General features: G+C 41.7%; 1 protein-coding gene across 1 annotated transcript in view; it reads left to right on the forward strand.

Moving 5' to 3' along the window:
* Positions 1 to 22,998, forward strand: part of BBS9 (Bardet-Biedl syndrome 9) — a 373,430-nt gene that overhangs the window by 284,148 nt on the left and 66,284 nt on the right. Inside the window, exon 18 of the mRNA XM_019668469.1 lies at positions 15,275 to 15,457. Coding sequence (XP_019524014.1) covers positions 15,275 to 15,457 — 183 coding nt within the window. The remainder of the gene's footprint in view (positions 1 to 15,274; positions 15,458 to 22,998) is intronic.

The following is a 22,998-nucleotide window of genomic DNA, read 5'->3' on the forward strand; positions in this document are numbered from 1 at the left end:
CTGCCAGAAATGATTTCTCACCTCTTGGATGTTTTGTGGTGAGCAATTCCCCAGTAACACGTACTCTTTCATAATGTTGTGTTTTAATCATCAAATCATAATTTTCCTAAGGATTGCTTAACCCTACTTTTCTAAGAGGTTCTTAGGGGAATTAAAATGATGGCTGCAGGATAAAACTCTGGAGAGCAGAAACAAAGAGCTGTTTCCTGTGGGTTCACAAGCTAAACTGTAATCTTTCCCGTCACTCATGCACGTCTGAAAGTGCCAAGATTTAAACTTTCTTCTCTGGATGGTTGGTGTGATATCTGTTATTTTATCCAAATTCAGCTCGTTATCATGTTTTTGGATATTAATACGAAGAATTTAAACAAAAAGTGGCTGTGTGAAATCAGTTTCTGGTGTGATGAGAATCTTTTTCATTTGTTATGCTCTGAAAATGGACTCAAGTTTCTAGTAAATAGACTCTATTGGAGGATTCTGATTTAAACTGTGACACCTGTTTGATTTCGTTAACTAGAAAGTGAGTTATTTTTTAAAACAAGCTTGTAACTCATACCTCTCTAATCAGATACTATCTTCCTTATATAATCTACTTCGGCTACTTAGAAGGAAGAAAAAAATACGTTGGGTTTACAGGGACCTCTCATCCAGTCAAATCCAAACTCAGACATTTCAGGAAAAGATCTCATTTTAATATAACATTCGTTTGCTTCTGTTTGTAGATTTTTTTTCTTTTTTATTTATGTATTTTTTTTCCTTTTTGTCTGAGGCAAAATATTTTATTTTTTCTTATTTTTTCTTTTGTTTTTATTTGTATGTTTTCTTTTAACAGAGAAAGTTTAAATTAGAATATTGATGACAGGACTGAAACTCACCTCACAAATTTTTTTTCTTTTTTATTTAATTCTAGTCTGTACTAGAACTGTACATAGATATTTACTATCTTTTAGCTAGTTTTGTAGTTCAAGATCACTTTGAAAATAATCATTAAAAATTATTTTTGTAATTATAAGGAATATCACTGTTTCACAAATGTTGGTTACCTTGACCCCTCCCTCCCATTTCAGATCCCCACTGAGACACATTTTCCCTCTATTAAGGTTAGTATAGCACCTAACACATAGTGGGTGCTCAATTGATATTTGTTGAAAAATTGAATAAATATACATTTTATTTTTATTAGGGTGAGTCAATCTTAACGTCTATTCCAAAGAAATATATTTTATTACTTTCCTAGAATGCATTTTTTCCCACTGAAATCATTGAAAAACAGAATTAAATTTTAAAGATAATTGAAACATTTGCAGAAGTGAGTTTTCCAGCTCTAGGCTGCCACAGTTCTGTAGACACAGTGTGTGCAGTGAAGGGCCATTGTGACTCCACAGGTCTGGGTTGGAACCTGGTGCCATGTTTGCAAACAGTGAGCCTTGTCATCCTGTCAGGACCTCTGTTTCATGATGGCCAAAGGCAATCTAGTGACGCCAGTCACTACACAGTTTTGTTGTAAGGATCTTACGAAAGAACTCAGGGAGGTCCTGCTAGGAAGTGCGGGGCAGGTTGAGGGGACCGTGGTGAAAATGAGAGAGAGAGCCTCAGAAGGGACCATCAGTGAGTGCTTTTGGAATGGTTATTTTCTGGAAGCTGGATGAAGACCCTAGCATTGGGGGGTGTAATTCCAGACAAAACGCCAACCAAAAATAAATGTCATTGATGCTAAGATGTTAACTTTAAGGCACATTATGTATTGATTTAATCGCTTTTGTAGATTAAAAAATAGAACTAGCACACGAAATGAACACAGAGATGATAAAACACATCCCGATTTGAAAAACATTAAAATGTATGTGGGGGAGGGAGTGGGGGGTGGGGGGAGGGCACCGAACAAGGAAAGCGCATTGAGGAATTAAGGAAGCGTGCTGTTTGTGGGCCTCACCGCTGATGTATGCTAAGTACTAGCCTACTTCTGAGAGAAGCTCCTGATAGCATTATTAAGCCAATATGCTGCCCTTCCAGGATATACCAGTGGGACTTACCCCCCCAATCGAACAGATATTTGTTGGTCCTACTATGTGTTAGACCCTGCACTAGTGCTCGGGACATAGTAAATGAGACAGAAGCCAGTCCCTGTTCTCACAGAGCTTGGAAGGATCCAACCAGTCACTGGGTGTGCGCTGGGTGTGAGAGGCAGGGCGCTGAGAGTGTGATGCGTGGGGACTGGACCACATGCTTTGGTGAATAGTGTACACGACTTACATGCAAAATCAGTCCCAGGAGGAGAAGCCGAAATTACTGGGAATGTGGAAACTAGAGACAAAAAGGCAAAAGAGAGGGTGGTTGTTATCTTCCGGTATATAATAACTTTTGTGTTTGTTTTGTTTTAAAAAAAAATCCATTGATTGGGTGTTGAGCCAGGGGACAGTGACTAATAGTGACCGTCATAATGCTGAGTAAGCTGTGTTTGGCGCTGTGTGCTAGCTGTGGTGACAGACACATTTATGTCGTCGCTCACTTGATCTTCACAGCAAATACCTCCCTTTTACAGAGGAGACAACTGAAGCTTAAAGAGATTTAGGAGCTCTCTTAGGGTCAAACCACAGTGAGCGGTGGGACAGGACCGGAGCCCAGACTCGGATTGAATCATTCATCATGGAGGTGATTTCTGCTTTTTCCATGCCCATTGTACTTGTTTTATGTTTGAAGAGTTTATGATTATTGCAGGGGTTACAAACTCAAATGACCCCAGGGCCCAGCAGGTAACAGATGTGGGTGAAAGACAATGAGGAATGATGGTCAGGACTCTTGAGTGCTTTCCTGAGCCAAAGGCATTCACACATTCAGATGTGGGTTTATTTAAATGGAAGACCAACAGGAATCTGGGGGCCCTTCATCCCTAGGAAGTCAGGTGGGACTTTATCATATTAACCCAACCCAATAGTCATTTGTATAGCACCTATCATCTAGCGTATGGTGTGTGTGTGTGTGTGTGTGTGTGTGTGTGTGTGTGTGTGTGCTGTATCCTTGGGCTTTGGAGGTTTTGGACAGGCCTGGTTTGAATATAGACACTCACTGCTGTGAAAATTTTGAACAAATTGCTTAACTTCTCTGAACCTTGTTTTCTTCATCACTCAAAAATAATGATGACCTAGAGGGGTTGTTGAAAGATTTAGGAGCACCATACGCTGAGCTCTCAGGCCAGTGCCTGGCACGTGGTGTTCCCCAGTGAGCAGCAGCTGTTGTGTTTTGTTTTGTTTCAAATATATTTGTTTTTCCTGCGAGACTGTTCATCCTTTGCAGGCAGCTCTTCAGTCACATATATGGCCATCACTTGGCACAGACTTGACACTGGACACTGCTGGTGCCAGTGTGGCCATGCGCAACCCGACAGTTCTTCTTAGTAAGCAATGATGGCCGTTAACAAGCTTGAGACGGAAGAGAAGGAGCTTTCCCCACAGCCTCTGTCCCTGGTTATATGAAAGTAAGTCTCATGCCACATTTTGCCACACACGAAGACATTTATTAAATAAATATTTATTATTATGGAGCAGTTTGTGCAGCCTGCACAGTGGGCCGGTGAAGGCTCAGCTCTGTTTTTGGGACTCGAACACCCCTTTATCTGAGGGTTCACTGAAGGTGGATTGGCGGTCACCCAAGGCCGGATCCATTTACTCTCACAATGGGCATCAGGTTGCTGGGAATCTTCCGCCTCCAAGGCGAGAGTGACATCATGCAGGCTCAAGCCTTGGACCATATTGCTTCAGTGTCTTCCTGGGTTCTTATACCATGTTCATGCGAATTAGAGTATGAATATAAAAATATTCAGCCAGTTCACATATCTTGACTACTGTTAATTTTGCCAGTGAATCTGTTTCTAACACCCATAATGCTGATTATCAAACCTCTGATCTCACCAATCAAAACCCACTTCTGACATTCGTTATGGTAATTAGAAAGCTTCCAGTGTCGCTGGTGATGCCAAATAGGCCACGCCGCCTCTGGCTTGGGAGCTGCGGTTTTAATAAGAAGGATGGCTACTGTCAGCACAGACCGAGACTGGAGCAGTGATCCTCAACCAGTGTGATTTTGCCCCCCAAGGAGATATTTGGCAACATCTGGAGACATTTTTTGGTTGTCATAGCTGTGGGGAAGGTAGATTGACATCTAGTGTGTAGAGTCCAGGATGCTGCTAAACTTGCAACAGTGTCCACTGGCAGCCCACATGACTAACAATGTCTGGCTGCAAATGGCGTTAACAAGGAGGCTGAGAAATTCTGCTCCAGAGGGTAACTCAGACCGACACACATGCTCACATCATATGGCCTTGTCTGTGATGATGTATTTTAAAGTTAAGTTACAGACTTTATAACACTTGCCATATAAACATAGCAGTACTGACCAGAATGAATTTAGTAATTCAATGTAATACATGGTGGAAGGTATGAATTTAGACCCTAGTTATTTACTACCTATGGCCGACCCAATAAATAAATGGCCAGTAAAAACATTTCAAGAATGATAGGTAGGCCTTGTTCACCTGGAATGGAAGGATGGACTTCCATTGCCCAAGTAGTGCTCCTATAAACTGCCATCGATATTTTTAGCTGAGCCATCCTGTCACCTGTTGGCAGCTCAGCGGCAGCTCAGCTTGGGCCCGTACTCGAACCGCTGTTGCTCAGAGCTCACACTCTTGAGCGATCTCTTAACCAACTGAGCCACTCGGCCGGCCCTATAAACTGCCATCTTAATGGACACTCTCGTGCTACTGAATTATCAGGCTTCCTAATTTATGTCATATAACAAACCTACATGGAGTGTCTGCTGTGAGCCAGAGACTGTGGGAGGGGTACAGCAAACTATGAAACTCCTGGCCGGGAGGGGTTTATAGCACGCTAGAAATCAGACACAAAGTATCTTCAGCAAGTCCATGTCCAATTACAACGCCCCAACAGCCTATGCCTATAGAAATACCCAGTTTACCCTGGTTTTCCTCCACTTGGAGCCAGGTATCCCCACTCAGTGCCTCCTGTATTATTTCCATGGGTCTGAGCCACACAGGCCTATAAATAAACGTCTTACCAAAGTACTACCTGATAGTAATGGTATAAAGATGTATTTTATCTAGAAAAGCAAAAATAAATGAAAAAACCACAGGTGTTCAAGAGAAATGGACTCTCTGAAAAAGAATATTCATAGAAAAAAAACCCAACTCAACAGTTTGACTTTATTGCGAAAATGTCACGTTCACCTCTTCAACTCCGGAGCCAAGGAAATGATCAATAGCATCGTCAGTACTGGTGGGGTCTCTAGTCTCTCTCTCTTTGCCCTTTTGGGTGGACCCCCAGCCTGCTCTCACTGATCACGTGTCACACTGTGTTGGCATTTGCTGCCTTAGCTGAAGGAATGCGCTCAGAACACCCACCGACTGCCCATCAATCCATCATTTCCCTTCACTGGAGATGGCACTCCAAGCCTGTGTGGGTGGCTGCGTAATCACTGACATGTCTGCATGTAGGAATGTGGCCTGAAACACTCTAAACTTAGAAACTATTCAGATCAGACCTCTGGGTGTTGTTTTTGGACAGTGATAACGGTGGCATTCTCCAGGGTTTGTAAAACGAGCTCTGACGTTGCCAACCATAGATTTCAGCTTTAACAGCGATCTGTTCAGCGAGTAAGCATGGCTCGGAGAACATTCATTCTTCTTTTTACAACTTGATTCCATTAATTATTATTTTTTAAATTGGGGTTTCACTTGGCTATAGGTAGATAATTTTATGGAAAGGGGTATAAATTTGGTCAGCGGGGGTTGGGGGGGTGTAAAAATAGTAATCAGGTTTGAGATTGGTTGTATTTTTAACATTATATTAGCCAAGCAGTGGAGTTAGTTTCCTGTCAGCTGATTAAGTTACATGTCTATTTGGTGAATAAACTTTGCAGAAATAGCAAAATTTGTCTCGATGTCACTTGTAAATGATTTATTGTCTTTCTCATTTAACATTTTTATGTATCAATGGTATATATTTTAAAAGTTCCAGCCAAAGTCCATATTCCAGCACTGCCTACCTTTAATATTCTTCTGGGCAAAACATTAAAAAAGAAAAAAAAACATTCTATAGTATATAGTATAAAGAAATTTCTCGAGAATAATTTGTTTTTCTAAATCCAGTTTTATATAAATTTTCAAGGCCTTTGGCAAGAGTAGACTGGTGTTAAGGAAAATGATAATCCTAGACCAGAAAAGCCATCACGACGCCACTTCTGAGAGTGACAACGACCATACCTTGGTCTCTCCAAACATTGGGTGATTCGGCCAATTGGCAGGTCTCTTTTTAGGAGGACAATTAACTGGTGCCACTGAAGTGTTTTTGCCAAATGGGTGCACTCCCCTGTTTTACTAGCCACCCAAAATGGTAGCCTGGTTAAAAATGTATCCTAATCCCGGGTTTGGTTTAGGAATGTTAGCTAAATGCAGGTTCTAGGGGAATCGTAGGTTTTTACTCCATGTGAGGTGCAGTAGAATATAATCCAGCCCCCTATCCTATTTATACAAAATAACATAGTAGCAAAAGCAGTTAAGCGTCAGATTCTTGCAATGCCTTTGAAGTAAAAACTCAGGGTTCTCTTTTATCTAGCTAAAGGCTCAGCACACAGATAATGAAACACGTCTTACGTGCTCGTCTGGTATTTAAATCATCTGCGTGCCCTTTCGCTTTTTCATGTTGAACTTTATTTCATTGTTATTGGTACAAGGGCAATTCTTTGGGATAAAAATTGGATCCTTTTGGCCGAAGTAAAAGTTTAGACCTGGTAAACTGTTCCTTACGGCAAGGCCTTTGTCATGTTGGCGTCCGCAGCACATGCCTTTCCAAGGAACGTCCCTGAGTGGGAAGTCTGCTTGATTCCTGCCTGCTTCCAAATCTCCCCCACACCCAAAGTGTGCCTTTCGAACCAGAGGGCAGCCATGTGAAGAACACATTCATTTCTGCAGTCCCTAGAGCTGTCGGTAGCTTGGTGTTCAGCAGCTGTGGCTAAAGGTGAAGTGGAGCGATGTTTTAAAAAGTAGATGACCGATAAATACATTGGGGCAGGCCTGTTGTTTCCATGTGACATCCCTGGGGTTCCATTCAGCTGGGGAGCCTGACAGTGCCTGACGGAATGTGTCTAGGATTTAAGAGGTTCCTGGTTGTGCTGGATTTTTAGGTGGAATGACTTTGCGGCTCCTCAGTTCATCCAGCACTGATGAGACACCCACCGTGTCCCGAGTGCTGGAAACTTGAGGACATGTTGAGCACTTCCCAGTTGTTCTTTTTACACTGGAATTTTCTGGGCTGAGTATGAGTTTTATTTTCCCTCTGTCTTCTCATAGTGTACTTTATAAACATGTTATTCAAATCGCTGAGTTGTCTAACATTTTCAATAAGGTACAAAAGAAAATGAAACAACGTCTGGCTCCCTCATGAGTAGGCCTCAGAGGATTTCTAGAGGACAAGTTACACAGGCAAAGCTGTGTGTCTGTGTTGTGCATGTTTTAGTAGAATTTCTAAAGGAGGAAAAATTGGAATCCCAATTCATGTCACTTACAGAGCTTTTAGTAATGTATCTGATACAGGGTCTCATGACACATGACATTTTACTTTGAAACCTGATTAACCTTGGCCACAAAACGAGCACTGTCCCATTGAGTGGCGGGTACAGAGAGGGCCCAGGAACACTGCAGAGTAATCAGCATGACCTTTGGAGGTGGTGTGCTTCAGATACCAGGAACAAGGTCCTCCTTTTTTAATGTCAGTGTGACTCTAACAGAAAAAGGAGAATTTACCAGGTGTTACTAAATTGAAATGAGCGCTCAACTATAGGGAGCATTAAGAATGAATAACCAGGAGCCAAATAAAATAGAAATTAATAGAAGGAATATTAACAAGCTTTTGAGTATGATCTTAAAATACTCAAATAAAATAACAGTCCAAAGTTTGTACAGGTAGTAAGTAGCATTACCAGTATTCATGCTTAGATCTAATTGACTCCAAAGTCGCATGATTATCCCATCACCCAAAAAATTAAGCCCTATTTACAATATGGACTAGCCATTAATACATCAAAATTGTTGCTTAAAAAGAGGTGCCTTTATTTGTGTTAATTTATCTACCTTACATGGATTATATGTTCACAGTATTTTTTACTTCTCCTATTATTTTTAACAGCTTTATTGAGATATAATTTACATGGATACAATTCACCCTTTAAGAGTACCCAATTTAATGGTTTTCAGCATATTCGCAGGGTTGTGCAACTGTCACCACAATCTAATTGAGAACATTTTTATCCCCCTTAGAAGAAAGCCCACACCCATTAGCTCTCACTTTCCATTCCCACCTATCTATCACCCACCCCCACTCCTAAGCAACTACCAATTTAATTTTATAGATTTGCCTTTTCTGGACACCTCATATATATAACTGGAATAATCCAACATGCAGTCTTTTGAGACTGGCTTCTTTAATTTAGGATAGTGTTTTTAAGGTTCATCCATGTAGCAGCATGTGAGTATTCCATTTGTTTTTAAGGCCGAATAATATTCCGTTATATGAGTATGCCACACTTAATTTATCCATTCATCACTTGATGGACATTTATTTCTAGTTTTGGGCTATCACAAATAATGCTGCTACAAACATTCGTGAACGAGTTCTTGAGTGGACATATGTTTTCATTTCTTTTGGGCATAAAGCTGGAAGTGGCATTGCTGTGTCATATGGTAACTCGATGTTTAACTTTTTGAGGACCTGCCAAACTGTCGCCCACAGCCACATACCATATCACATTCCCACCAGCCATCCACGAGAGTTCTGATTTCTCCCCATTCTTGCCAACACTTGGTATTGCCCACCTTTCCCCCTTTCTCATGAATTTCTTATAATTCTATGAATCAGTCAAAGAAAAAAAATATTCTTACTGTTCTTCTATGGATAAAAACTTCAAGTCAACAACCAGTAAATAGGGAGCCAAGTATGTGAGCGAATAGAGAGGCAGAAGTGGCATGGATCGTTCAAAACTGCAAATGATCTGAAAATAACTTAAAGGGTTTTGACTCTGATGCTTATAGCTCTGTTGGATGTTAGAGATCCTATTTCCCACCCCTACATTTTAAAGATTTAAAAAAATTTTTTTTATTGGGGAATTGGGAGAATGGGAACAGTGCTGGGGAATTAGGGGAAGGGGAACAGACAAGTTGCTGTCGTTTTGTTCTTCAGTCTAGTTGTGGAGGACGTCGCTTCACTGGCCCAAGTTGGCACCATCATTGCGCTCTTCCCGGGCGACGCAGATCATTCGCTGGCTTCTGGACGGCCGCTCACTGCGGCCACCCCTACATTTTAAAGGAGATGAAGCTAGATCCCAGGAAAGGGAAGTAAATCGAACACTGACAGCTGCTTGGTAGAGAAGCCAGACCCGTCTCCTTGACTCCCAAGCCATCGCTCATCCCACGCAACCTATTGCCTTCTGCCCTCGGGATTTATAAACTTATCCACGTCCTAGGAACTCCATTTTCTTAACTCGTTCGTCCATGCTGGCCTTTTATTAAAACAAACCTATCTTATCTCATATGGGGGTATTGGAAGGTCAGCAGAGCTGAAATCTCCCATTGGGAAGCTTCTGATAGAATTTGTTCCACATACTGCCAATGATGAAACTGAAGTTCAGGCAGAAAATTGATGCAGGCAACGTTACCTGGTGACACTCCTCGTGTCAGAGTGCTGGGGTATGAATCCTAGCTCTGCTGCTTACTAATGGCTGGACCCTTTTTGTAATCCCATTTCCTTGTGTTTTTTTTTTTTTAACATAGGGACAATATATACGTATCTACCTCATGAAATTGTTTTGAGAATGAAATGAGATAATCCCTGTAAAGTGGTTAGCACAGTGCCTGGCTCCTAGAAAGCCCTCAATAAATGTTGACAAATTATTATTAGAGAACATCAACAGGCTCAGACCACTGAACATGTAATCTGAGATTTATGGAAAATAAATGAGTCATCCTTTTGTAAAAGTAGTTTTACTAAAGGAGCAGGCCTAGAAAAGAGCTGTTTTCTGAAGTCGTCATGATTTTGAGCTATCTGGAGCATAATAAAATTCCCCTTGTTAAGAGAAAACTCACTGTGTTAACTTCTCATCCTTTACAAATTATGAACTAATTTCCTTTATGTTGTAACTTTGGGCAGAAACCAACCTGGAAATTTCAACTCGAGTTGACCTCATATGAAGAGCCCCAACAATAGGGAAACTTAACTAAAGCCCCTATATCGTGATGGATATAATTGTAGTGTTTTTTCCTTAGTATATTTAATTATGAAGATAAAAACCTACTGGATTATTCTAGGGTCAACTGTATACATTTATGTATCATTGCAGAAGAAAGGGTGCCCAACCAGGAATCAGAAGACAGGGTTGGAATCTGGCCCTTCTCCGCCCTAGTTCATGGCCACAGACAGTACGTTCATCTGGGCTGTAAGCTCATTAGAGCTGTAAGCTTCTGTTTGCTCATCTGAAAGCTGGTGCCAAGGGGATGAACAAGTCCTATCTCAGAGGGTCGTCATGAGAACCAGATGACAATCTGGGTATATGTGCCTGGCTCACAGTCGGGGGGCTCGGTAAATGACAGCCAGAAGCAAGGGAGTGGGGACCTGTGTGCCACACAGGAGATTGGGAGGCGGATTCGATGGTAGTTTTAGGTGAAGAAATTGGACATGTCCATGTTCACGTCGTATGATTCATGTCTACCGTGCTGTTGCCGCTGCTGCCTTCCTGTAACCCATTTTAGAGCCTATCTTGGCAGCTGGAAGTATTTGGGATTAATTTCACACTCACTTTATGAGTTGAGCGTTTTCCTGCAAGCAGTTCCCTGGGCCTCTGCCTCATGACTTTGGCATCAACTGATATGGCAGTCGGACAGAGGTGTCCTTTGGGTCTCCATTTTATTTGGAAACCTTCAATTTGAAAGAGCAAAACAAAGACCATCAACACACTGTGCTTGAAATCGTTAGTGTTTATTGTTCCCTAAACCTCTCCCTTTCTGTAGTCTGTTGCGCACCTGGGAACACGCGTCTTGCACAGTCCGTGAGGTGCACTGAAATATCACTGTCCCTCACACTGGAGTCCTACAGCAGGTCAGCCCGCTTTCTCAGTTCCAGGTGAGCTGCAAAATCTCCTAGGCTGTGGTCCCATCTGCATCTTGATGGGTTTAGCTTTTCCAGCCCTTTTTATTATGTTAATTCTGCTAAATTCATCTGGCTCCAGTGGAGAACAAAGTAAACTTGGCTGTGACGTGTAAAACTAAATTGAGTACATGGGGATCTGTTTAGCATTTCATGCTGGCCAATAGGTCAGGCAGATTTTTCTTGGGGGTAATTTACATAAGGAATTGTTTACCCCTTTTCTTTCCAATTCCTGTGTCCATTTGAGGATAGCAGACTCTTTCCACAATGGCACAGAAACATATCCAGCGAGACTGAAACTCAGAGAGACGGTGCTTCTCCCAGATTGATGTATTTTGGGCCCTGCTCAGGAAAGATCCTGTGGCTTGGGTTGCTGTCTCACTGAGAAGTCATTCTTCCACCACAGCTGTGTTTAGCACGTTGGGTGGGTCCACCAAACGACATGCTGTTACACTTAGGGAGAATTTTCCCTTGATAGTGAGGAGCATGCATAAAAGCCTCACTTAAGACCCAGCGTTTACCCCAAATGTTTACTGTGACCCAATAGTTGCGTAGAGCATCACCTCCATCAGGTAATGCCCACACTTATTAGAATACTCCGTGGCTCCCCAGTACCTGCAGCATGAAGCGCATGTTCTTCACCTTGATGTTCTGGTACTCCTACTACCGTTGCTCAGGTTACCTTTTTTGTCTCATTATATGCTCTTCCCAGACTGAAATATTTGCTCTTCCCTGACAAGCAGCCTCTATTTTACTGCTTTTAATGCTTTTGTTCAAATTGTTTCCTTCACTTTTAAAGCCTCTTTCTCCAATATCTATTCATGGGGGTACATTTCAGAGACCTCTTCTCAGTGGTGTGCTGATAAATATTTAACAACTGGTTCCCTGGCGAGGAGTGGGTGGGTGGGAAGTGGGGCTTTGCGACATTAGTTCATTCACCTCCATGTTGCACATACGTCCACCGTGGCCAATAGCAAGCTATGAGCGTTGAGGTCCTAGAATGCAGAGCTGGGGGAAGAGACTGTTTCCAACATGAGGGGATAATGGACAGAAATAACCTCAGGGGACTCGGTGAAAATCAAATAGCTAGGAAGTAGTGGGTTTTGAGTATTTATCACCTTTGTTTTAATGTAATTTATTTAATTTTAAGTTTATGTAATGGCCGTGTTTAACAGCTAGCTCACCAAATTCCTAAACACGGAGCCATCAGTGTTGTCTCCTGAGCTGGGAGGGGTGGGCTGAGCCAACTCCAGCGCTGAGCTGTTTCTTCCTCCACCTTTTCCTTTCGAAGGCCCTCCACACTCAGTAGTTCATAGGCCCGTCTCTGTGAGGGGCTTCGGGTCTCATGCAGGCTTAGCAGGGAGACACTCCAAAGTCTGAACCCTGGTCGCTTCTTTACTAGGTTAGGTGACAGTCAAGCTGGCTACTTAATGTGCAGCTCCCAGTGCAAAAACAAAACGCAGGGCCCATGGTAAAGGGCGGGGAGAAAGTGCTGTGAAAGCAGCTGCTAAAATCTGAAGCCCTTTCCTTTCTTCAGTGCTCTCCCACACCTTCTGATTTTAGTTTTTATTTCCCGTTTAATGCTGTTCCCAGTAAGGACAAATGAAGATTTTAAGTTGTTCGTATGAATTTGCCCATTAATCTTGATGTTACGCAATGACAGTTTTAAATGCAAATATAAGCGCGTTGAACCCTAGGAGTCGTGAGTGGATCCCCTCTGCTCATGTACATGCTCTGTTATCACACAGACTTCACTTTACCAAACATGAGTTCAGAAATACAAGTGTTAAGAATTTCAAGACAGAGGCAGCAGGGCATTGAACCAGGCATGGACCCCATCTGAGCGCGGACACAGTTTGCACGCCCTGTGTAAAGCACCAAACAAATTCCTTATGTCTGCTGGGCCTCAGAGGTGTCCCTTGTAAAACAGAGATCGCGCCGGCAAAGTCACAGCGGAGGTGTGATGACTGAAGGCACTAATTCCTGTATGGCATAGAGCAGGCGGCTTGGCGCGCAGTCTGTGCTCGCTTCATTGGGTGGGTTATTATTAACGACAATCGTAATGTTCATGGCATTCTCCTTTAGAGTCTATAGGGTCTCCCCTGCATTGTCAACATTTGCCTCCTTGATCTGTTTTCCTTTCTCCATTATAAACCCTTTGAAGATGGAGATGAGATCTGTCACCATTGAGTTCCCCGGAGTGCTTCCTGCAAATTCTTGCACACACCTGGCTCTCAGGAGGTGTTTATGACCTTGATCTTTGCATGATTTAGACTTAGTGACAATAAGCATCTGTACCATAATATGATGACCCCCACAACGAGGCTTAATTGGTAACAGTCACAGGAAGAAAAAAATTATAAACTTAGACTTGAACAGGAGTCGGTTGTAATCATGGCAAAGATTGGGTTGATGCAGATGATTCCAGGTGTTTTGATTTAAGGAAAGTGGCCTCTCGCTGTCTCACCGAGGGGCCTTCTTGAAGCAATAGCGAAGGGATGAGTTCCACCCCTCACCTGAGTAAGAGGCCCCAGGGGTGTTAACTCTGGCCCATAATAATCTGTCCTTTCGCTAACTTCTTTCATGCTCACTTTCTCTTCTGTGTAATTCGGACGTTATTACAGGATGTTTCTTTCTACTAGTTGGTTGTGTATGTATGTTTTCTGTCCAACAGATTGTAAGATCCGCATGAGCTATAGAATATCATATACTTCTTTTACAAACAAATGGAAAGCAGCACAGTACTAGGCACATAGGAAGCAATGCACCCTATTGCAGTGCTGACCTTGGCCCACAACCCACGAGAGCTGAATATGAATTGTGATTGCTCTTATAACTCCTGCAGGCCCTCAGCCAAGAGGCAAAGCATCCGGTTTGCCCGGCCTTCTCAGGAAAGCACCTTCAGTTGTTTTGTCTTTCCCTAACCTACATCTTTTCCAGTGTCCCCCCAGACACTGAGAGCTGTCCCCCGTATGGCCCCCCTCTCCCTACCTGGAATTTGGGAGACCATACAACTGCACAGCCTACTTGGTTGAATGATGATTTTTTTTTAACAAGCCCTTTGAGCTAGTGTCAATAGCCCATGAAATATCACCAAATGGATCATGTGCGTTAGACTTCTGAAACTCATCTGAGCTCTGGTCCCTCCCGCTGGTGGGAACTTGCAGAAAGGAGCTCACGTGGCGTGGACTTTGCTATTCCTGTTCTGGGGGCTGTCAGACGCCGTGAGCCTCTGGGCCAGTCAGTTCATTACTTTTAACGAGCACAGAATTCACCAAGACATTAAAATAAAATAAAGCACCAATAGGCAGCCTTGGATGTTCCATCCAATTGTTGCTTTAGTTCTTTTTTCCACAGGGTTATTCAAGAGGGTGAAAAACAGAAAAAAGCCAATTCTACTCACTCCTGCCAATTTTAACCTAAGTAGATTTGGCATTGTAAAGCTAACACACCCTGAACTCTTTTTTTTTTTCTTTCAGGTCCCTATAGGCTGGTGCCTGACATTTGTGTTAAAAATGACACATTACTCGACTGGTTAAATGTTTGAACATTATCTACCTTTTGGATATAATAAACATTGAATATCCCAATACCATGAAACACATGAAGAATAATAATCAGAGGAAGATAGTTATTTTCTGGAAAGGGTGTGATGAAGTGATTATTTTAAATTACAAGGCAAATGTAGTGATTTTGATAAGAATTTTTAAAATTGACCCATCTCTGTGGCTAGTATTAAAGACTCAATAACTGTATTAGAGGTTCCTTACATTATCATAGATTGTAGAGGTGAAGCAGACACTGAACAATGTCCCCATTAATCTGATTTCATGGATATTTTTGTCTCCTGGCCATATGGATTTGGAATTACTTTGGGCATTTTTTTTTTTTTAAAGAAGGAAGTGGGCAGATGAATGACAACTCTTTTATTACTCAACATAGCTTGTGTTTCAGGAGACAAAGCTCATCACGTTGTTTTAAAGAAAAACAAGAGTGTGCCAAGTGTAATTTGTGGAGGGCCCAAGAATTGTGAAATTAGCCCTAACCGGCGTTCATAATTTCTACAGGTAATTGCTCTAGCAGATGCAGTAGAGGAGAACCAAGACAGTCTGTTCCAGTCGTTCACCAGGCTGAAAAGTGCCACCCATTTGATGATCCTGCTGATTGGACTGTGGCAGAGGCTGAGTGTGGACCAGGTTGCCATTTTGGAGGCAGCATTTCTGCCGCTACAGCAGGACACTCAAGAATTGGTAAGAACCCACAAGTCTGCAGTTGTAACAGCCATTGTTATTGAAAAGATTGTGGTTTTAGGACGGTATCACATGGCTATCATGTTTTTTAAGGTATCAATGAAGGCTTTTTTTTTTTAAAATCTTAAATCCTATTTTCCTTTTCTTTAAACCATAATAAAAATGTCAAATAGAGGCCTTTTTTTTTTTTTCCTAGAGCTATTTTAAAAACAGGTATATCGTCCATTTTTATGTGGTATCCAGTCTATTTTTTATGTGCTCTTCAGTCACTTAGAAGCCAGGGAAACAGACTTTTGACGGTCTGAGTGATGGCAGTAAACCTTCAGATTAGCTAATCCGTTCCTTTTCCGCCAGAGAACACAGTTCAGCCATTTTAATTTGCTCCATGTTCTTAAATTTAACTGTCACTTCAAGGGTGAGCGAGAACTGAGATAGCTGTGCTAAATGGCAGGCATAGTTCATTACATTTATACAGTTCTTTATATGTAGTTTATAAACTCTTTTACCCTTAACCCTTTGAGTAGGCATTTTAGAATGTAAAGGGGGAATATGAGGGTTTGTATTTGGAGTTTTTTGGTGGAGGATTATTTAAATAAAAACATCTCCTATCCCTTGAATTGTAGAGGTATCTATGACCACCAGCTGCCATTTGGGAGAACTTTCTGCTTGCTTTTATTACAAAGAAATACTATACTTCTTGGAAATTAGAGATCCTTGAACTTAATTTTTGTGTCGGAGGGAACTATTTCAAGAAAAAAGTCATTTCAGATCTAGTTTTAAACATAGATATGAGAACATGGTACTAAAAATAATGGTACCGAAACTAATATTTTTGAGTGCTTACTAACTACCAGGTGTTACTTTAAGTGTTTCACAAGGATTATTTTATTTAAATTTATGCATGGCCCTATAAGGCAGGTAAGGTGCTCTTTTCATCCCCATTGTACAGATGGGAAGATTTAGGCTTTGAGAGGTAAGTCCCTTTCTGAAACTAGTGGGGTCGAGCCAGGATTTGGACCCAGGTTTATCTGCTTCAGAAGTACGTGTTTTTAATCAGTGCACTGTATTTTAGCAAACAAAATCATGAATGTGATTTTGAAAATTACAAACTTTGTTATTTGAATCTTATTTTCTATAGTTGGGTCAAAGGATTGTCAGATTAAAAAAAATTGCGCTATATTTTATATCCAAAACAAAATATTAATAAATAAATTAGTAAAAAAAATTAGTGTACACTTTTCTTTAGATTGAGAAAATAAGATTACAGGTAAAATTGACCTGTGAGCAGGCAGAAATATAGACAGTGTAATAAGAGAAAAGAAAGACTACAATGGTTAGGATTCTATTAATAAGAATAACTATCACTTACCAGCTCAGAGTTCATAGCCCAAAAGACCTGGGTAGCCTCAGTTCTTGGTTCTACCACTCAATGGATGACAAAGTCCACCTGGTCAAGTTTCTTAACTGATCTAGCTCTCGGCTGTAGCTGTAAGGTGGAAACAACAATAGGACCTCCTCAATAAATTGTAATAAGATTTAATGAGATAATTGAATAGAGTGTTAGCCATTATTAATAGTGGTTTGTACAGTTTACACATATTATTTATAATTTCACTAACGTCATGTAAGAGAGATATGACTACCATTTCATGGTTGTCTCCTTGACTCTACCGAGGGCAGGAATGATATCTTACTCACTTGTGTATTTTCAGAGCCTGGCACCACGCCTGATTGTAGTGCAGTCAGTGTGTGCTGGGTGAGTGAATGGAGACAAGGGTGCGAGTTAGCAAGGGAGACTGGGCAGCAGAGGCACAGCGGACGTAATCTGCAGCGTGAGGAAGCCGGCAGGGCGGCTGTATGATCCCAGGGCCCAGTGCAAAATGGAAATGCACATCCCTTGTTCAAAAAGGTACAAAGAAGTGCTTAAGTGCCGTGAAAATGGGTACAAAAGCAAAGCTTTTTACTTTCCATAGTTTTTCTCTCATTGTGGTGTTTTTATTTGCCATTTTATGTTGTTCTAAATAAAGAAAGATTTAAAATTTAAATTGTTCGCGTGAATTTCACCATTAGTCCTTATAATGTGCAATGCCAGTTTTAATACAAATACAAGAGCATTAAACTCATATGCGGAACCATCCCAATTATACAATTTGTATTTCGTGGCTCATGCGTGCATATGTGTTTTTGTTCTTACAGAACTGTGGAATCTGCAAAAAACTTAACTGTCTTTATTTCACTTCTTGCTACGTGCACATCTATCAACACTTTCTGCCCTCTGCCCACAGATGAGTAAGGAAAGACTGAAAGCGGAGGAGCTGTGTGTCCCTCTACGTTCCTTTCCTTCTGTGTCTTCATTTTCTGGGTAGCCGTGAAGCAACAGGAGTGTAATGGGCTTCCTTAGACATTTCCGTTTCTTTGAATCTCTGGCCTTCTTTATTCATTCAAGACGAGTTCTGGTTCCGATGAAAAGCCTTTCAGGGCCGTCAGGGCCAGATGTAACACACCTTCCTGTAACTTGCCCTGAGTCTCCCACTCATCGGGGCACCATGGGAGCTCAGCTTCCGGGGCTGTGTGGGAATTGGGGGGAGAGGAGCGTGGTGCATTTCGTGCCTCTTCCCTTCTCACATGCACTTCATTGTCCCATCAGACTCACAAAACACAAGTTCAAAGATAACATTATTCAGAATTTCAGGGTGGCCACAGCAAAGCATTAAACCAAGTGTGGGGCCCTTCTGAGTGGGGGACCCTCTGTGTGTACACAGCTCATGTGCCCCTGAAGCTGGCCCTGAGCATGGGTGGACCCAAAGGAAGAATTTCCTAGAAATAAATGTTCTCAAATGTGGGAATTGCATCCCAAGAGAGACTGTGGGATTTTCAACTCTAGAGATCTTTATAAACAGCCTCGTTCTGTTGGGAGAACACAAGTATGTTCACCCCTCTAGGCAGGTGACTGGACTTAGCATCTTCTTAAAGCCCCTTTCTACCCTGCCTCTGTTCTCTGCTGTCGTACCTCCCGAAACATGGAGGGGAAAATTCTTTCAACTCTCTTCTGAATTTGGTGAGATTAGAAGGTGTGTATACTCATTATGTCTATTGAAGTCATTAATGAGACAGGACATTTGATAAAAACATAACTTGGAGAAGAATGAATCAAAAAAGACATTTTAATACTGCTTGTTATGCTCTTCATCTTTAATTAGGTTGTGGTATTCGCTTTGGACTTAGACTGTTGAGACAGCTTATATATCTTGAGAAAAAAAGGAATCCTTTTTCATTCTTTAAGACGTACGCATGCGGTATGTGGTTTTGACATGCTAGTTCACAATCCCCCACATTATGCCTTTAGACCTCACAAATAAATGTTATGTGATGGGTATCCCACTGAGATGTGAAAATGAAATATGCAAGCCTGAAATAACTTGGGAGGAGGGTGAGGCGGGAAGAAAGGAGTCTCTGACCAGAATGTTGAAAATATATCCCATATTGAAGTTATTATGATACCACAAAAATCTGAATGTAATTTAGGTGGTTCGGCTGAGGGTGGATGGCAGCATACATGTGTGAGGGGGGGAACCTGAGACATGTGGACGACATTTTCAGCAGAGACTCTCAGTTCAAGGTCAGATGTCCCCAGAAGTATTGAGAGGTAGAAAAAAACGTGCTCCAAAGATACTTTATTTACGTTTTAAACAGCACTGCATAATGGCTTGTTGTGTTGTTATTATAATGGCATGTGTCATAAGGCAGGCTAAATGCCATGGTCAGTTCTGGAATATTTTCTTCTTAATGACGTTAGGTTCACAAAGCAAAAATATTTAGAATTTATCACTGCTAATGGAAAGTAGTGTTCTTTGCACTATATTATCAGAATTTTTAAAAATACCTTCCCATTTGGAACAGAATACATCATTGTTTTCTTTGATCTGTCTCTTAAATAATGCTTTTCCATTTTTGCCATTTCTCAATACTGTTTTGGGGGCAAATAAATGCTGGCATCGCAGACTATTCGGTGTGATTTTTTTTTTAAGTTACATATGCCAAATGTGTTGGAGGGTTACTCCTTTTCCCTTTAAGAGAAACATTAATGTTCTATTTGGTGTCTCCAAAAAGAGCTCTTAATTTCAGTTCCACCAGCGGATTTGATAATATGGTATTGTCCCTACTGCCTTCTTGTGATGATGGAAAAATTTTGCCTAAACTAATGTTCTATCAGAGAACCTGATAAGGCAATTCTGAAATGAGTTGTTTTCTTACTTTTCAGATTAGAGACAGGATAGTTCAGAGATTTTGAATTCTCAGGGCAGAATTTCTACTGACTCTGCATCTATAGAAGTTCTATGGAAAATACTATCTCTTCTGAGATCAGTAGCATTGTGTTACTGGTTTCAGTCTGAGAGTATTTAATTGTGACATGACCTCCCCCTCCACCCCACCCCATGATGCTGGTGAGAAACCAAAAGCTTTTGTAAAATTATACACACCTCAGGATTTGCCTGACAAGACAAATCTTTTATCCAGTCATTTATTCATTCAGTGAATATTTATTGAGTACCTACTATGTTTCAGGCAGTGTTCTAGACACTCAGTACACAAAACAGACTTAGATCCCATTCTTTGTGAGTTTATTTAAACTTTACAAGCAAACATATTCTAGTCATATTCAGCCGTGAACATACTGGCTGTCTAATATGATAGCCACTTGTCACATGTGTCTATTTAAGTTCAAGTTTAAGTAAAGTGAAATAAAATTAAATTTTCAGTTCCCCAGTCTCACTAGTCATATCTGAGTTGTTCAACACCCACATGTGGCGAGTGGCTGTCACATTAGACAGTGAATACCTAGGCCATTTCTGTCACTGCAGAAAATCCTATTGCACAGTGCTATCAGTCACAAAGAGAGAAAGGCTTTTGTCAGCTGGGTTAACAATTTTAGCACATTCTAACAAATTAATGAAAGTAGGGTGGGACACTGGCATTAAGTTATGCCATGGTGTTTGCATTAGCAGCCCTTAGTTGTGGCATTCTGGGGTCAGCCTGGTCACATGTGCCGTAACCAGACATTCTCCCGGGAATAAGAAACTCCCCTAGGGATGCGTGCACATCTGCATCAAGGGAGGCAAGGCGCTGGCCCATGGGCCGCTGCTCCTCCTCCTCGTGGCCTGGTAGGTGCTGTAATCGTCAAGAATGCTTCCTGCTGAGCCTGCAAGGGGCCCCAGGATCCGTTGACTCCAGCATGGCAGGGAGTCACTGTCCCTCGGAGCCGGGATGTGGCTGACTCCTCTTTGCCCTTCTCCATCTCTGCGTAGATCTGTTTCTCATTTGCCTAGTAAACAGCTTAGATGGCTAAGATTCTTTAACATGAAGCCTCACAGATGGCAAGAGAGCACTTTGAGTCCTGGCAACCCCAAACGGGCTATCTCAGACGGCTGCTCTGAGTGCTCGTTTGTGTCCCACCTGACTCCATGGGAATCGCTAATGAAAAGAACACAGGACCCTGGCTTGGGGACCTGAGTACACACGTCCTAGAGCTGGCAGGAATATTGGCTCATTGCGTAGCAGTTCTCCTGACTTTTTCTTTTCTTTCAAAGTGCATTAAATATCTTTTGTAGATAGTATTTACTATTTGAAAAGAAAAGCTTTATTGTGTTCGTGAGGGTTTTATCGTTAACCTTCCCTAGCACTGAACTTTCAAATCCCCTGGGAAAGTTCAAATGGATATTTGAACCTTCAGCCTTACTTTTTGATTGATTATTCCTTTTACAAACTGATATGGAAAGAGAAACTTATTTTTAACAGGTTCAACATGGGTCATGTGAGAAAACAGATGTTTATAATAGGAAATCCTATTGTGTGGAGGGGCTTATCGAGGCTCCCTTACGAGGCTGAAAGACTTCTACGTCACAGGTCAGGCTTGATGTAAGGGCCGCTGTGCCTCCCGTCTGGGTTGAGTGATGACTGAGCTGGCTAATCATTACCGTTACTAATGGCCTCTTCTCAAAAGGCAAACAAAAGGAGGAAGTCTGGTGTCAGTGTCAAGCCTGCCTTTTGAGTGTCAAAGTAGCATCACAATTATAGCTGTCTATGGGAACATAGTGCAGAAAGTAAATATTTTGGTTATTCCCATGATCTTAGCCAGCAAGATAAACATGAAAGAATTAGTTTTATGCTCAGAATGGCCACGTACTCTGTGTGGTTGCTAGTTAGATGCAGCTCTCTCTGCTCCCCGAGAGCTGACAGAAGATGGCCAGAGCCTTTCAGATGACTTGCTTGCTATTTTAGAATTGAAAATAATTGAGATACATCAGAATTAGAGCCAAGTAGAATACAATGTACAAGTAGTGATGTGTAGCTTTTTTTTTTAAAACATTGCTTATGTTTACCAAATATGAAACAATGTTTTAATGGACAGCTTAGTATCACTTATGCGTTTAGGAACACAGAGACTAAATAAATGAGCCAAGGATGAATTATTGGGAGCTTCCCTCTCACAGAAGGCCAGCTCAAATCCTATGTGAAATAAGGTGTGATTTAAATACAAATCAGTAAATGTGTAAAATTCACACAACCACAGTGAGGAAAACAGTTGTCCTTGTTACAGCGCTTACCAATTTGATTCTTGGCTGGATGTGTATTCCTATCAGTTCAATTTTCTTAAACTACCTTTACTCAACCTAGTTTGAGTCAACTAGTTACAAAGGGCAGACGTTGACCTTTCTGGGACATTGCATTCTTTTAGAAATGTCACATGGATGCTGGTCACTCGTTTCTTGAAGACCAGCGAGCTGCACCTCCAGGTTCAGTCAGGCCCACGGGCCTGCTCTGGTTCATTTGGAAATGTTTCTGAGGAAGCGCCATGGCTCGCATCCGTGTTATTCCACGCGGCCTTCTGTGGTGGCGCTTGAATTAGCCTGTCTGCCCATGTCCTTTCGTTGGCGTGCCCTGCGCTTCTCCGCTAGACCCAGCCCACTGCTGTCCCATCACACGTCTGCTTACACACGTTCCATGGCTCCCTTGGCCCCTGGTTCAGTTTGGCTTCTAGTGCCCAGCATTCAGGACGCTCAGTCACTTGGCTCCCCCATACCTTCTTTCTAAAACGGATGTTCTGAGACTCCCTAGCTTCCTGCTTCGTTCTGGGAAGGCTGACTTTCCATGGGGTGTATAACTTCTTTCCGTCAAGCTGGGGGCTAATAGCGCTTTTTTCTTCACCCAAAATGGTGTCCTCTGTTTACCCCTCTATCCACCCTGTTTAAGAGGCAGATCACTTTTCATTCCTTCCCTATTTATTCTGGCTTCCACTCTCTGTGAATTTCACTTGCGGGTGAGACCTAATTTAGTTCTCATTATATACTCAAAAATTGTCTATGTGCTTGTCTTGTAATCTAATAAATATAAGGGCAGAGTCTTCTATCTCCCCACAGAATTAAAGTTTAAATTAAGCATGTAGTTGGGTATAACTTTCTGGGGATTGCTTGATACCCCCATATATTTTCATAATGTTTCATACAATTACAGATTCTCTTCCAACAACTGTGTAGCTGTTT

This window comes from Hipposideros armiger, unplaced genomic scaffold (genome assembly GCF_001890085.2).
Source record: "Hipposideros armiger isolate ML-2016 unplaced genomic scaffold, ASM189008v1 scaffold_526, whole genome shotgun sequence".
NCBI classification, from domain to species: domain Eukaryota; kingdom Metazoa; phylum Chordata; class Mammalia; order Chiroptera; family Hipposideridae; genus Hipposideros; species Hipposideros armiger.